At 36.0% G+C, this 15,566-nt stretch overlaps 1 protein-coding gene across 1 annotated transcript in view; it reads right to left on the bottom strand.

Moving 5' to 3' along the window:
• Window positions 1-9,659: 9,659 nt before the first annotated feature.
• The window catches only part of Pdhb (Pyruvate dehydrogenase E1 beta subunit), a 30,018-nt gene continuing 24,111 nt past the window's right edge, over window positions 9,660-15,566 (bottom strand). Inside the window, exons 3-6 of the mRNA XM_089107254.1 lie at window positions 14,621-14,836; window positions 13,502-13,682; window positions 13,016-13,249; window positions 9,660-9,854 (exon numbers count right to left, since the gene is read on the bottom strand). Of these exons, the coding sequence (XP_088963380.1) occupies window positions 9,706-9,854; window positions 13,016-13,249; window positions 13,502-13,682; window positions 14,621-14,836 (780 nt within the window). The 3' untranslated portion in view covers window positions 9,660-9,705. The remainder of the gene's footprint in view (window positions 9,855-13,015; window positions 13,250-13,501; window positions 13,683-14,620; window positions 14,837-15,566) is intronic.

Here is a 15,566-nt window from a genome sequence, read left to right as displayed (position 1 = left end):
GCAAAGAAATTATACCAATAAATGAGCAACAACAGAAAAAACAAAATTACATACAGATACGAAAAATAAAGCATCAAGTTGGTGCTTTAATTTGTTTAAAATTTCATTAATTAATTAATGTTCTGTTTCTTAGCTTTTTATAATAGTCAAATGTATCTACGTTCTTGGGTATTTTTTAACAATTTTTTAATCGAATTTCCCTCCTCAAATAGATTACTGATTATACCCGAGAATTAACTATTATGTTTTATCTCATGTGTATTGTCGTTGGAGGACGGGACAAGGTTTGTTTCTCAGTATATTCTTGGAGATAGAAGTTAATTTCTTCAGTCATAGCGACAATTTTAACTTGATGACTTTATTAGTTAGAAAAATGTTCCTATTTGGGGGAATTTCTGGAACATAGCGCAGTTGGACGTTACCACAGCTAGTAACTACCGAATCTACTTAGACTCTGGTATATATTATCATAACTAATTCAAATTGAAACATAGTACATATGGCGCTGAAAAGTAGATTTAATTCAGAATATGCTAGAAAATCTTTCACCAACAACATATAGGTGCGTGCTTCCGAATTTAATCCCAATTCACTCTCCCCTCCTTCTGTAGTTTTCATATCATTTTGTGCTGGTTTATTTCTTTTTCTATAAACATCATCTGATCTACTGTTTCAAATGATGAAGGTTTGACTGGATAGCAGTTTGAATTAAGTCACGTTTTATTTTTCTTTTCTTTTTTATCCTAACTATCCGTGCTTGCATTTAGTTGTTTATTTTTGTGATAGAAAATATTTCAAGGAAAAGACAAATAGCTGACAAGCAATTTAGTAAAGTGTTCCATATTAGATTTGATTTTCGTTATTTTATTACGAAATTTTGAACATGGGATAAATATTGACTTTCTTATGTTTACTTAATTTTAAATTTTCCTTGATTTATTAAGAAAACACGTCGAGTTGATTTTAAGCTTGTGTTTGACATCATAAATATGAACATTTTTTGTATTAGTTTTCAATAAAGTTTCTCTGTTATGTACGATAAACCATGCTATATGTTGCTACTTTACATAAACTAATCCTGCGCTTCCCAAAAGTTTGACAGATTACACTTTTTTTTAAGAAGAAAAAAGGTCCACTGCGAAGAATAGCTGTGCTGGAAAGATGAAGCGACCAAACTAGCCGTGTTGTTGTTAATAACTTGGCATTTTAGAAGCTGATTTGACTATTTCCACTTTGTGCATTTGATGAGGTCGTAGCGCCGAAGCTGTTGATCGGCTTTGAATTTTGCAGGTTCACACGGAAATTATTGAAGAATAAGGAATACAAAAGTATTACATATATTTACTTTTTCACCGAAGACTGACAATTTTATAAACCACCTTTGACGAGGTTCATACTAAAATGCACATCAAAACACATTCTCAGCACTCGGGAAAATAAGCAAGAACGCCTCGAAAAAATGCCAATAAATTTGAAACATTATTACCAAATGATTAGAGCGTTAAAATTAATTGTGTAACGAGCCCTTTTTTTTAATTTTCTTTTATTTCGTTTATGAACTCAGAATTCAGCATATTCATGCTGAATTCTAAAAGACTCGAATCAGCTCATTAGTTATATGGCTTATAATATTAGAAGTTTGGGTTTAGAACTGAAAAGTTTTCACATGTTTGGTTAAAATGCTCTTTTTTCAATCTACCTAAAATAATTCATTGTGGACGATTTTTGCTCACTTTCACAAGTGAAGTCAAGGTTGCCACCAAAATGAATTTCTTCGTACCATTAAATTTTATGTCTAATTTCGCCTCAAAATGTACTTTATACTGAAATGGATGGTAAAATCGTCTTCTCGTGGATAAACAAAAGTTCAGTGTTGTAGAACAACTGAATTTGGGAGAATAACGAAATATATGGTATTTTAGTTCTAAAAAGTTATTTAATTTGAGGGCATTAAAGAGTCAACGGAGTAGTGCTGACATAGAAAAGAGCGATTCGTATCGGATATCTTATTTACGTTAAATTTTCTTTTCCAGTCACTTCAGATTGAACGAGCGATCTTCGAAACTTGAAAGGGGGCTCATTCTATCGGAAATTCGAATTTCTTTTGCCCTTCTACAGGGTCAAATTTTATCGGGAGGTGACCAGCTCCCCTCTATGCCCCTGTTCGCCCCGAGGAACCCCTTTATCCCCTGATGACATCGGATGGAAATCTTAAGATCATTTCACTCAGAATAGTCATTCTTCACCATGGACGCCCATATGGGGGGGCAGGGGGGGGGCTCTTGCCCCCCCTGGCTGAATGATGCTGCCTTATTTTTATATTTTTGTTCTGAGATTTCTATTATATAGCATTAAAAGTAGCAATTAGACGAATTTTGCCCCCCCCCCTGGAATTCAGCTTATGGGCGCCCATGTTCTTCACGGATATATTTTGGTAGAAAAGTTGGGTTTGTTGCATTTTATTCAAACCAAATTCACACAAAGAATGTACATATGTAATGATTCGAAGTAAAAATTGGGGTCTTCCACCCCCCCCCCCCCATCAATCGCCAACTTTTAAGCAGGAAGATAGACATATTGTACCTTGTTTAAACCAGAACCAAGCATAAATTTCAATCTCAGTGCAAAAAGGACTAAATCAAAACTGTGGACAGAATCAGTGGAAACACGAGCCAAGTCTTGACTCGGTGTAAAAACGAGCTACTTCCTAATTTGACTGCACATTACAAGTCCAGAATGAGTAAAGTTCATAATTGGGAAAAGAAGGAGCTAAGTGCACACCCCGTGCAAAAATAAGCTCAAGGCTAAGTGGAAAAACGATATCTCCCTCAATTTAGGTAACGCGGTGTTAAGTCAAGTAAAATACAAGTTAACTCCTTACTCATTGCAAAAATAAGCTAAGACCAATTCGCAAACTAAATCGGTGAAATAACGAAGTAAATTCTTTCTTAGTGCGAAATTGAGCTAGGTCCTAACTTGGATAAAAATGAGCCAAGACCAATCTGAACTTAGTCCTCCCCAACTGCCATTTTTTTTAGCAAGAAGATAGGCAGGCAACACCTTGCTTGACTACGATGTTTTCGGCCTGTTTAATTAAAGAAACAAAAGAAGAACGTGACCCGTTCAATAGCCCCCTCCCCGTCACCACGAGAGTTTTAGCAGAAAGGCAGGCATGTCGTACCTTGTATGAATTGAAGCCCGACTTAGCTGAAAGATAGACCCATGACGCCTCGTCTTAACAGGTATCGTAAATGGATTTTCAGTCTGATAATTCGAGGCACAAAGTGGGCACGTGACCATTCCTAAACCACACCTCACCGACATCTCATCAGTAAAAAGGTAGGCGTACGTTTTTTCTCTGACTTTGTTCGAAAGCACTTAATATGTTAGCAATTTGCGTTGGAACAGCACAGAACCAAGGATCTTTTTTGCCATGAAATTGAGGTTATTGTTCAAGTAATTTGCCTTTTCGGTCGATAAACGCCATATTTATTTTTTGTCTGATATTTTGAACCCAGGTTTTCGAGGTCACTTCTAAAACTGGCCTCGTTCTTTTTCCTTAAAGCACACTAACGACTAGTTAGGTGCTAACTTGTTTCCTGGAATGGAAAGCGTAATACCAGCTGCTTATCTTTTCGTAAAATTGACTTAAGAATTTCCCTTCTTCACTTAACATTCAATGTTTCACCGAGCCAGAAAAAAGTACTATATATTGAGTAGAAGTACCATAAAAAAAAAAAAATCCCACCCCTTCCCTAAAAAGTACATTATTATAATGGGTTATAGCCCTGAGTGAAGTTCCATGGCTAGCATATTAAAAGTAGGCCGCGCTCGGCTTGGCCTTTGACAAAACCTCAATTATATTTTCACCAAGAGAATATGAAATGATAGAAACGAATCTTAAACGCCTTAATATGGGGCAATAGGACTTCAAAACATCTAGCACCAAATGCAATATAGCATTACACAACTGAATTAAAAATACAAAATGTCCACAAGCTCCACATGTGGAAGTAGCACTATTGAATTCTAGCAACAGACTATAATTAAAAAGGATACCCTAGGGCCCACCTAGACGTAGGGGGGAGGAATTTATCCCTTTTCGAAAAAATGGTGGCCAAAAAATGCACATTTATCATGCTTCTAGCCCCAAGGGCTGGAACTATGTCCTAGGGTCAAACTGGTTTCTTCACAAAAACGTAAGGTTTTACATGTGACAAATTCCTATGACAGTTGGCGTACACTCCCTGGTCATTGGTCAGTGTCGGTTGCAGGGAATTATTTCTATGGAAACAGCGAAACAAAGGCCACAGAGCAGTTAAACATGGAATCGATTGAGGAAGTAATGTTGCCTATCCTTGGTGAATAATTAATTTTTTGAAACATGAGAATATAATCATTTAGACCTACTATTTGGTCAAGAATCCGACTTATTCCCTTAGGCGAAGTGGATTTGAGCAAATTTTTAGTGTCAGACATCCAGATCTTTAAACTTTTTTCAACATTTGCAAAGTTTTGTATAACTTCTTTGACGGTATTGTAAGCTATTATTATAGGTTTTATTTCCAAAATTAAGAAGTTGGTCTCTAAAAGATAAATCATCAGCGATGTCTAGTATCACCGAGTAAAGTGGTAATGACTCTTTTAATCGAACCTTGCACTGCTGCACTGGTTTTAATTCTAGTGTTATTAGGTTCTCTTTTTTGCTGTTTTAATTCAATTCGACATTGCTAAACTGTCTGTAGTGCTAGTAGTTTTTAAACTCTGTTTGAACAAAGTTAAAGCGCCAGCGATTTGATTCTCCTTGGAAGGTAACGGACCCCCCTGTCGATATAATAATGCCGGTATTTAGCGTAACTCTTTTCCTGTTCTGTCTGGGTTTATGAAAAAAATAGTCTACACGGCTTTAGAAAATAACGTACTTGTGATTTGTCAAAAAAGTGAGACACATATATCATCTCTGAAACGGCCAGTCTCCCCCAAGCGGGGTCCCTGTCTAAAATAACTAAAAAAACAATGGCTCTGTAAAACAAACTTTGCATAGGGTTTGAACTTCCCTTGGCCCTCGCCAAATCGCTCACTTAACATCCAAAATTAATTCTACTTATCCTTAACTTTATCTCGCAATGGCCCAGGCCTGGAAGAAAAAGAAATAATTTAACTTCAAAGCTTACCTATTGTAAAAGAATCTTGCCTAGCAACGATAGTTCAGCTTATTGTTAAAATTATCCTGTAAGTCAATATAATTACAGAAAAGAAAATAGGTCATTTATATGAAAAGAAAAGAAACAAGGGGTGGAACCCCAACAAGGCTATAATACAAATGACAAGTCTAACAGAGGCAATAACGTGCCTCGAAAAGTTCTGATTTCACAACGATCCGTGCCTCCCTTGAGTTAATCTAAATTTCAACCAGTGTTGTTTACTAACTCAGTACCGTTCAGCCAAAACTGTCTAGTAACATTTTTTAGGGAAACTGAAGTAGTGACACATTGCTACACGAAATTTCAAGGTGCACCGACTGGTGCAGTCAGAATTTCCTTCCTAAAATATGGTTGCAGTTCGTGTGAGAGTTCAACCTCGAAAGTAAAACATTAACTTTTGACAAACTTCCTAAATGGTAAAATAATGCGCAGTTTTCGCATCGCCTTTCACATCTTTCCAAAAAGTCAGATTCACTAGTTGATTCTTAACAGGAAAATTTCACTACTCTGCGAATTTGAGAAAAACAACCCATGCGGTTTTCACACACAAAAAATAGTACTCAAGTATGTATCGATTGTGTTTTACTTAAAGAGATTGTTTTACTTAAAGGGAAATTTCGAAAGAAATTTTCCCATCAATCGTAGTTTTCACTCTAGTTGATTTTAAATCAGGCGCGTATACAGGGAAATAAAGCCTTTCGGCACGTGTCCTTTCTTCGACACCGCGAGATTTTATGATAACTCCTTATATTTTCCGTTTAACTCGTCTGTTTTTGGCATGCTCATAGAATTAGTGAAGACCTCCCCCGCCAGAACAAACCTTTACGTAACCTTTACTCAATGTAGTTTGTTTTGGAACCTGAATAAACAATAGAAGATAGTGTAGAATTATATTTACGTCTTTCTAAAGCATAAAATTTACCTACAAATTTCAGTGGTGTAGAAATAACCTTTGAAATTTAGAAGTCGTGGATTGTCAGAAATTGCAAAAATTCCCGAAAAGATTATACAAAAACCTTGGAATAATTTTCTCTTTTAATTTAAGCGGCGTTCACAAGCGTGTCTAGCTAGAATCCCATGTCTAGACACATGTCTAGCCAGAATCCAATGTCTAGGCAACGACTGTTCACAAGTAAAATTTGGTGTTTAGCTAAAACTACAAATTCAGTTTCAAATTGTCATTTCTAGCAAATCAAGAGAGCTTATGCGGGCAAAATTTTCAAAATTGTAATCCCTATTTTTACTGTCACAAGCTAATGGATGAGATAAGCAAAACAATTGCCTTAGTGTGCTTCACTATTATGTCTGGTGTTGCATATTTGCCTAAAATGAAAAAAATAATTAATGCGAAAACAAGAATTTAATTTCAGATTAAAAAGTTAAAGATAGATGATGAACATAGGGAAACTTAACACACTCTGATCGACTACAGTTGACAATCATAGATATTGAGTTATATAGTCTAGAAATCTCATTTCAGCTATGCGCCTTGTCTAGCACGTCTAGCTAAGCGTTGACATTCACTTATGAATTATCTTAGTCTAGACATTGAAGTCTTGCTAGACACGTGTCAAGACATGGGATTATAGCTGGACACGCTTGTAAACGCCACTTTACCATAAAAAGTTGCACTTGAAGAACTTTCTGAACAATTAAGATAAACAATCTTTGACGTCCAAACTTCAATAATTTTGCAAAGAAATAAAATAAAAGAAATTCATCAACTTTTGGCCATATTTCATTATTATTTTATAAGATTTCAAAAATCTTTAAGGTCTTAATTTCTTCCATCTTAAAACAACTTCCTCCCTGGATATCATTCTGTGAAACAAGCACCCAAATATTCTGCCTCTTTCTCTTGTTATTAGATAGTATAGGATCTTCCTGTGGATTAGAACATCTGAAATATTTAAGGTAAAACGATGATACCGGGATTTCTGAATTCCAGGAAAGCAGGTGAAATATCTCTTAAGCACCGTTACTGCTTCTAGGGGTTTTTGCCTTACCATCCCGTCACAAACATTACTTTCCCATCGATGCGTTCCGAAGCATGTTGAATATATCTAATAAATCTACGCGACCTGCACTGATTTAGTTTCTAAGGTACAGAGCAGGAACGGCTGACGGGCGGGCCGCATTGAACTCAGATACTGGCCCGCGTTATTGATCACATTTATAATACATAATGGCCAAAGTAATGAAAACTATTGTGTTAAAAATATACAGTATTTGACCAAACCCAAAAGACACTCAAATATAAAGGACGCTAACTTACAACACCAATTGTGGTGTGCAAATGCCTAAGTTGAGATCGATTTGCAAAAGCTAAGTGAAAGATAGGAGAAACAAATGCCTCACTAGTAAAGTAAATATTTTTGTAATTATTACATTTCTTTTCAATTTAATTTATATTGTTAGAGTAGTAAATATCTTTTCAATGTGCACTTACTATCTTTATTACTATATTATTTAAGTGTATGTAAAAGAATAACAACAAGCAGAATCGTAATAACTAATTAAGTTTCAATTTTATAATTCAAATTAAGTCTATAGAGAGGATAAATCTAATATGGGGATATACTTTTTATATGCGGCCCACGAAATAATCATACATTTTCAAAATGGCGCGCAAAACATTTGGGTTGGCCACCCCTGGTATAGAGTCTATCATAGTACAATTTTCTTACAAACGACGGGACGAATTTTCGATATTTGAAAAATTGGTTATTCGTCAACACTGAAGTAGAACCATATCACGCCACTTTCTCAAGGTGAATCTCTCATTTTATTGGCGATCACTTCTCCAAAGAAATCGGACGGGTCATAAGGATACCACCGATCGAGAACTCGCAGTGATAGCAAAATCCGGTTTATCAGTGAGTTCGCAATTAAAACGTCCTTCCTATTGGCCAATGAAATGACGATACCAAGCAGGAAACAGTGGACAAACAAAGTAATAATTAAGCGATTTTCTGAATCCTTTTGTGATTTTTCTTTTACTTTCAGTCGGTTTGTGTTGGAGCAATGAAATTTATAGCTACCTTTTTTTGAAAGGTGAATTAAATTTTAACTTTTTTATTATATTATAGTAGACAAAGTCATATGGGAAAAACGGTTTATTAACTTGGAGACAACTTAATTGACACCATTGGAGCCCTGCGTTACTTTAATAGTTTATAAAAGCCCTATTTCATTTGAAATTCAAGTTTCTACAGAAGATTTTACTACTCGTGGGAATAAAACTGTTGTGCAAATAAAAAAATTACTACTTAAAAAACAAAAGTACAAGAATTCCAGCACTAATAATTTTTTTTTAAATTACTGGTCAAATCAAAAGAAAAAAAAATCTACTTTCATCTTGTACGCATTACATTTTTGTTCAACAAACTCGAATAACTTAATTTGTTTTGTTTTTTCAAAATATCTTTGAGTTTTTTCTTTCCAGAAGAAAAATAGTTTTTTAACCAACACCAACATTCTTCGCTCTTTTATTCGCTTCTTGGCTTAAGAAGAATAGCGCAGGATAGAAATTATGCTGATTATCTTTAAGAAAGGACAGAGAGCCGACTACACCCAATAGACAAATTTCTTCGCCCCCTCCCCTGCCTATCCTATCTTTTATTTTCTTTTTAGCACAACGCATCTATGCAAACGAACTTGACAAACCACAGTGACTTTGGTACTGACAGTGCTTGGAGAACTGAACACAACATTCCTCTCGCTCTTTCCTGCATTTATACTTTTAGTTCTTAGACTACAGAGGCGGATCAAGAGGGGCCAGAATCCACCCCCCCCCAGATTTGTTCTGGCCCTCTCATTTGTTTTTTCCTCTTTAAAAAAACTTTAAAAAAAAACTTTGTCAATTTTAAAAAAACTTTGTTAATTATTTGGCGCCCTTGTCACATTGCCCCCCCCTCCCTCCAATATTTTGCTCTAGATCCGCCTTTGGTAGACTACGTTGTGGATTTTCTGAAACATGACAGCAAATCCCTTGCAATTTTGAATTTTTAATTGAGAGAGAAGACAGCAAACTGGACTTTTGAGATCCTTACTTACTGCAAATACAGATCCTGTCATACAAAAGAAATGTATTTCCTTCTTGGACATGGCTTTTGTGACTATGATTTCAATCAAATGCCTCGGCTGGCTTTTCAAGAATCTATTTCTGGATACAGTAAAAATTCTTTAAAACAACTTAAAAATAAAAAATGAAATTATTCACAGTTAGAGCTTTTATTTTTCACAAATCTGTTACAATGCTCAACAAAATGATACAATCACATATTTCGTCAAGTTTGATTCCGTACTACACCGGAAATAACTTTTATTTTTGCATGCTATAGAAATTAAATACCGACGTTCAATTTCAATTAAAATGGACAAAATCCTAATTGTATTTGATCCAGAATAATAAATAAAACATGTGACATAACCATTTCCTTTGCTTAGAATAAAGTCTTTTGAACAACAATTAAATATACAACGATTTAACAAAAACCTTTTACTGAACGTTCATTAATTTTTTAGCAACTCTAACAAAGTCTTGTGCACGGGGTAATGCAACCTCTTCTAAGCTTTTAGTATATGGCATGGGGATATCTGCACCTGTGATGCGGACAGGAGGAGCATCCAGGAAGAAAAACGCCTGACCTAAAAGAAGAATAAATTATAAGCGATAGTTCACACAGCGTTGTTAAGCTTAAAAGACATGTCTCAATTTCTATGCCCAAAAGATGTTGAAAATACAATCCATTTTGATCCTAAATCAGAAAAGCTGCAACACTTCTGATCAAAACACAATCAAACTTGTGATGTGCTAGTTTATAAAGCATAAATGTTAGCTGTAAATGTCAAGGAGAAAAGAGGAAAAGAAACAATCTGGAAATTTGAGGTTTTGTCCATATTAGAAGTTGGAGGGGTTTTCTTCTCCAGGTTCAAGTTCCACTCGGTTATGCCTACCTCCACCCCCCCTCCTTTCCAATAGAGTGTCTAGTGGGGCACCTTAGTTCCAACAGCAAGAAAAAGCAAATAAGACTTTTGAACATTAAACAACTGCAACCAGTTCGGCCTTGAATTTGTAATAGTGAATGTCGAGTTCACACCACTTCAATGGGATCCTGTGGGGCACCTTCACTCGCCTATTTTTGATCGCTACGATCCGCAGCTCGGGACTTTCACTTGCAGTGCTTCCATGATAGTTGCATTTTTGGGGATTTTCCCGGCAGAAAATCGGTCTCCCCGAAAATCAAATTTGCAAAAATCAGAAATTTTCATGAAATTTCATCAGAACTTGATAGGTTGGTTACGACAATTGCGTCTATTGGCACAATTTCGACCAATTGCACTGTAAATATTTGACAATAATAGATAATCACTGTTCGTTTGATGTTAATTTTCGCCATTTTCGGAATTGGACTAAAAAAAATATTAAAAGCCAGCGCTTGACCCAAGTCATAACATATAAAGACTTGATAGGGGGAGTGACTCCCGTTCAAGGCCGTATCCACGGGGGGGAGGGGTAGGGGGCCCTCTCCGAAATGTTTGTCTGATTCGTAAAAACGTAACAAAAACGGAAGCGTTTTTGTTACGCGTTTGTTATGGATACGGCCCTGCTCCCGTTAATGCAAAATTAACAGACAAAGATTGGAATATTGTTTTCCTTGGCTCACTCTTGTTTGGGTTACAGAATAAAACTTCCTCTTCTAAAAACCAATACATGTAGTCCAGATCAGATTTATTTCAGGGGTAAATTCTTTGCTGTTCAACTTCTTTTTGCCCGACACAATCAACCAGGGTGAAGCGGCCTAAGGATTGGGTTAACCAAATTAAGCCGTATTATTATACCCCAGTAAGTGAATAATCTCCTAGAATAGCATTAATATATTTTTTTATATCCGGGCAGCTTGATATTTGGTGAAAAAAAAAAAAGAAACAGTAACAAACTGGATTGGTTTCTGTTCCGATAATACAAAATCAATGAGGGAGTGCAGCAACTCCCCGATAAAACTTTACTTAATTCTCCGGCCGACTTGGGACCAGTGTCAAGAAAGCAGACGTCATCCTCCTTCAGGACGCCCGGCATCAGTTAAGAACTGATGTAGGCTATCAGACCATCTCATCCTTGGACGGCCACGCCGTCGTTTCCACCACTCAACCACAGGGTTAAAATCAGAGACGATGTGACAGGGGATTTCTTCTGGAATTAGAAGATGGCCGAACCATCTCAGCGTATGCTGCACTGCTTGCAGGGAAAATAGAATCTTCACTGTACGGGTCTTAAGGCTGTTGTTGATAAATTCGTACCAGCTGATCAGAGTACTTTAGTTTGAGTCACATCATGTTTCCTCAGAACCGTGGTGGTTGTTGTCCAAGTTTCTGCGCCAAATGTAGCACTACCTACATGTATTGATTGCATTTTATTGAATTAAACTAGATGCATTAAATGTTTTTGTGAGGCTGCTGACAACAGGACTGCGCCAGACTTGTGAAGCAGTTAGATAATTCGAGAGCTTCGGCACATCCATGCTAAACTTCTGCACAAATATCGAATGGCTGGCTAGGCTTCCCGGTGACTTGGACAAAACTTGTCGTTTGTTCACACAGTTTCTCGAAGAAAGAGTAGAACTTCTGGGGCAGACCAGTTGTTCTGAGTATGAGCCACAGCAAGTTCCTTACGACAGATCGAACCGAAGAAGGCAATGAACACCTTCTGCCGAAGCTCCTGAAACTTTACTATTATCCGCCGCAAGGTGAATATTTGCTCGCTTTGAGGACAACCAGGCATGAATCCTGTTTGCTCAATTCTTCGATTTCTTCGAAGTATGCTAGAGCATCTGCTGAAGAGGGTCAATGCAAAGAGTTAACAGGTACGGAGAGTAACGATATTCCTCTTTGGTTGGAATATTGGCTACTGAGTGCTTTCCGTTTCCACAGTGGCAGGATTATTCTAGCCCATCAATCCTTCGGAATGATCTCCGTGGGCCACAATATACCGAACAATGTTTGTAGCCACAAAAATAGAACCAGGCCCCCATACTCTAGGAGCTCGGTGGTAAAACTGATCAGCAAAAAATTATCCATGGATGGTAGTTTTCCCAAGTAGTTACCACGCCATTTATCTTGGTACCTGGTAGGCTAGTGAAAAGCTGACAAAAACTCTAGAGGACTTGTATCACTGGCGAAAAGAATCAGCTTAGTAGCAGTAGTTTACATCTTCAATTTTAACATAAAAATCCTGTCTCATTTACCAGAAGCTGAAACTATTTACTGAAAATAAAATTTAGATTTTTTATGACACATGCTCAGCTTTTATCGGGATATAAAAGAAAAGATTTATTTTTTTACAAGTTGCCAAGAGAAAAATCTGCTCTCTTCGCGTATCCCTAACCGCATCTTCTAATTATTGAAAAATTTCGTCAGAAACCACTCAAGATATTACGTATGATTATTTTTTACAGTTTCTAAGACGATACTGATTAGATAATAAAATGAAAAACAAAAATGAAGCACAAAAGTATTTTTATATAATATTAAATCAGTCAATCAGGCTAAAATGGACATCTGGAAATCTACACAGGAGCTATGGGGTGTTGCAGTGAATTTTTCCTTTTTTCCATTGCTTAGCACTCAAGATTTTCAGATCTCAACTATTCGCTCTAATCAAAGCGCTTTTGATATCATTGGCTAAGATTATCTCTATTTCTCACCCCTGATTTTATTTTAGTTCCACCAGAATTCCAATTTAATGTTCCCAAAAAGCACTGGTACTAACGAGTAATGAAAACATTTAAAAATGACAGAAAGATTCTTACTTTCAGCTATTTGGGACAAAACTTCTGCACCAATTCCAGAGTGCGGCCAACCACCCTCGACAGTTATCAGTCTATTCGTTTTCATGACAGACTTAACAACAGTTTCTATATCTAAAGGTCGTAGTGATCTAAGATTGATAACTTCAACATCAATTCCTGCAGCACTTAATTCTTGTGCAGCCTCTAAACAGGTTCCTACAGATCTTGAAAATGATACAGCGGTTATGTGCTTGCCTAGAAAGAAATTAGACTAGATATTAGTTCATTAGATGGGTAATAATAAGACTAGAAGAAGAAATTAGGTGACAGCAGAACTAGAAAGTACAGTATGATGATTTAGATATTCGATTATTGGTTTTAAGAACAGAAAGGAAATGAATTTCTGAATTCTAACAGAAATCAAAATTAAATAAAGTATGGGATGATAAAGGTAAGACTTTCTGCTTGAATCCATGTAGAAAAAAAAGATAAGAAAAAACAAAATACCATGTCTTTCAATTTTGGCCTTTCCAATAGGGATTAGAAAATCTTTTGACATCGTTTCTTCAGATACATCGAATGGTGTGCCATATACAATTTCATTTTCTAGAAAGACAACTGGGTCAGGATCTCGGATCGCTGATTTGAGGAGTCCTCTAGCATCTTCGGAGTTGTAAGGAGTCAAAACCTGAAAAATTATCCCATTTTTAAATGTAATAAATTTATTATATTCCAACAGAGATACTTTAAACTGAAACAGGTTTAAGGAAAGGATGGTAAGTAAGACCATATATGAAGATTAATGACCCTTCTGCGGGCCCCTCTTTCATCAGTAGTTTTAATGTTACTGTGATTGAAGATTTTTTTGGCAAATAGGCACACAGAATAGAAAAAAACTATACAGAAAGAAAAAGAATCAAACAATGTAAAATGGGACAGAAAACGCAATTCTTTTTTTAGTACTATAAATAATAATGATTGGAATTGAATGAAGCCGACCATGCAGCAACTTTTAGACGCATATTACCTGCTTAGAAGATTTGAGTAGAACAATATTAAATGTCTCATCTTAAGGCAAACTTAATTAGAACTTTATAAATAACATAATAACATGTTATTCTTACAAACTTTGACACCGAAGTAACTTTGCTTCAAAATATCTATTTCACCGAGCAAATTTCCAATCAAATTTCCATTGGAAAAAATCTACGAATCCATTACAGGAAAACTTCAATTTTGTAAATTTCAAGAAGTTTTTCAAAGAAAAGTGAAGATCGATCTTAAATCTTAATAGGGGCAGAAATATAAAAAGCAAAACTAACAAGTCAAAAGCATAAAAAGTAAAACTGAAATATTAGGAAATCCACGCCTAAATTGAACATTTAGAACGCCAATTGGTATTTTTTTTTTAATAATCTGTTTAGTTTGCAAAAGCAGTCTTTTAGAATGACCAACAACTAAATAGCCTGCCATTTGAACAGAATGGCTTAAAAAGGAAGAATATATTGATCAAAATTGGATGGAAAATCAAACTACAAGTTACTAGATGGCGGTGGTGGCTTTCCGGTCATGAACGAGTTTCCGTCTGAAGTCTTATTAGAATACTGTAATTTTTAACTATCTTACTTTTAAACCGGGACAATGACTATACCAAGCACCAAAGCACTGAGAATGCTGCGCAGCAACACCAGCAGCAGCTCCATTTGGACCTCTGAACACAATGGGAACATTGACAAAGCCAGCTGACATGTAGAACGTTTTTGCTGCTGAGTTGATAATTTGATCTATAGCTTGCATGGAGAAGTTAAACGTCATAAACTCACAAATTGGTCGTAGTCCTGCCTACAAATAGGAAAAAAAATGAGCTACTTTATCGCCTCATTTAAAATCAGATTTTGAACAACCTAAAAACTTTATGTTACAAGAAGACGTTTAAAAAAGTCGAATTATACGACCTTTACTACCTTTCTGCATTATAAAAGGCACTCTTTATAATCTGAACTCATACTGTCAAGTATAAATCGTGTTTAAATCAAGTATAAATCTGAAGTATAAATCGAGCATTAGTTGAACAAAACATTTTTCGTTTATGAACATGACCGATAGGATCTATGAATTATATTTGGCTTAAGAATCTAAAAGAAAAGTATTTCAAGGCATTATATTATTCCTTGCCACTAGAGTTACATTACTCTGAAGTGTAGACTCAAAATGAATGATTGCATTATTTGCTGGCTCCTTAGTAGTTGGTCAGTGAATAAGGGGTTTTTTAAAATGGGCGTCAACTTCCATAGATCAATACTTCATAGCTAAACTTCGCCAATGATATTCCACGTGCATCCGGATTGATATTAATATTTCAACATAATTATGAGCAACTAGTAGAAGCCTGCAATGCCACTAAACTTTGATTTAACAAATCAAAGACTGAAATCCTTGCCAATGGTCCCGAAAATAAGTTACCAAGTAACATCACTATTAAAATCGGCGATACCAAGATGAAGTCACGTGAGTCACTCTTATTGGTGGTGTAAAGGGCAGTTCCTCACCTCTCATTCGCCCCTTCTGTTTC

The sequence above is a fragment of the Artemia sp. Qi Xiang Cuo genome, chromosome 21 (assembly GCF_049724085.1).
Source record: "Artemia sp. Qi Xiang Cuo chromosome 21, ASM4972408v1, whole genome shotgun sequence".
In the NCBI taxonomy this organism is placed as follows: domain Eukaryota; kingdom Metazoa; phylum Arthropoda; class Branchiopoda; order Anostraca; family Artemiidae; genus Artemia; species Artemia sp. Qi Xiang Cuo.
The sequence above is the reverse complement of the archived record's forward strand: the minus strand, read 5'-3'. Positions and strand labels throughout refer to the sequence as shown.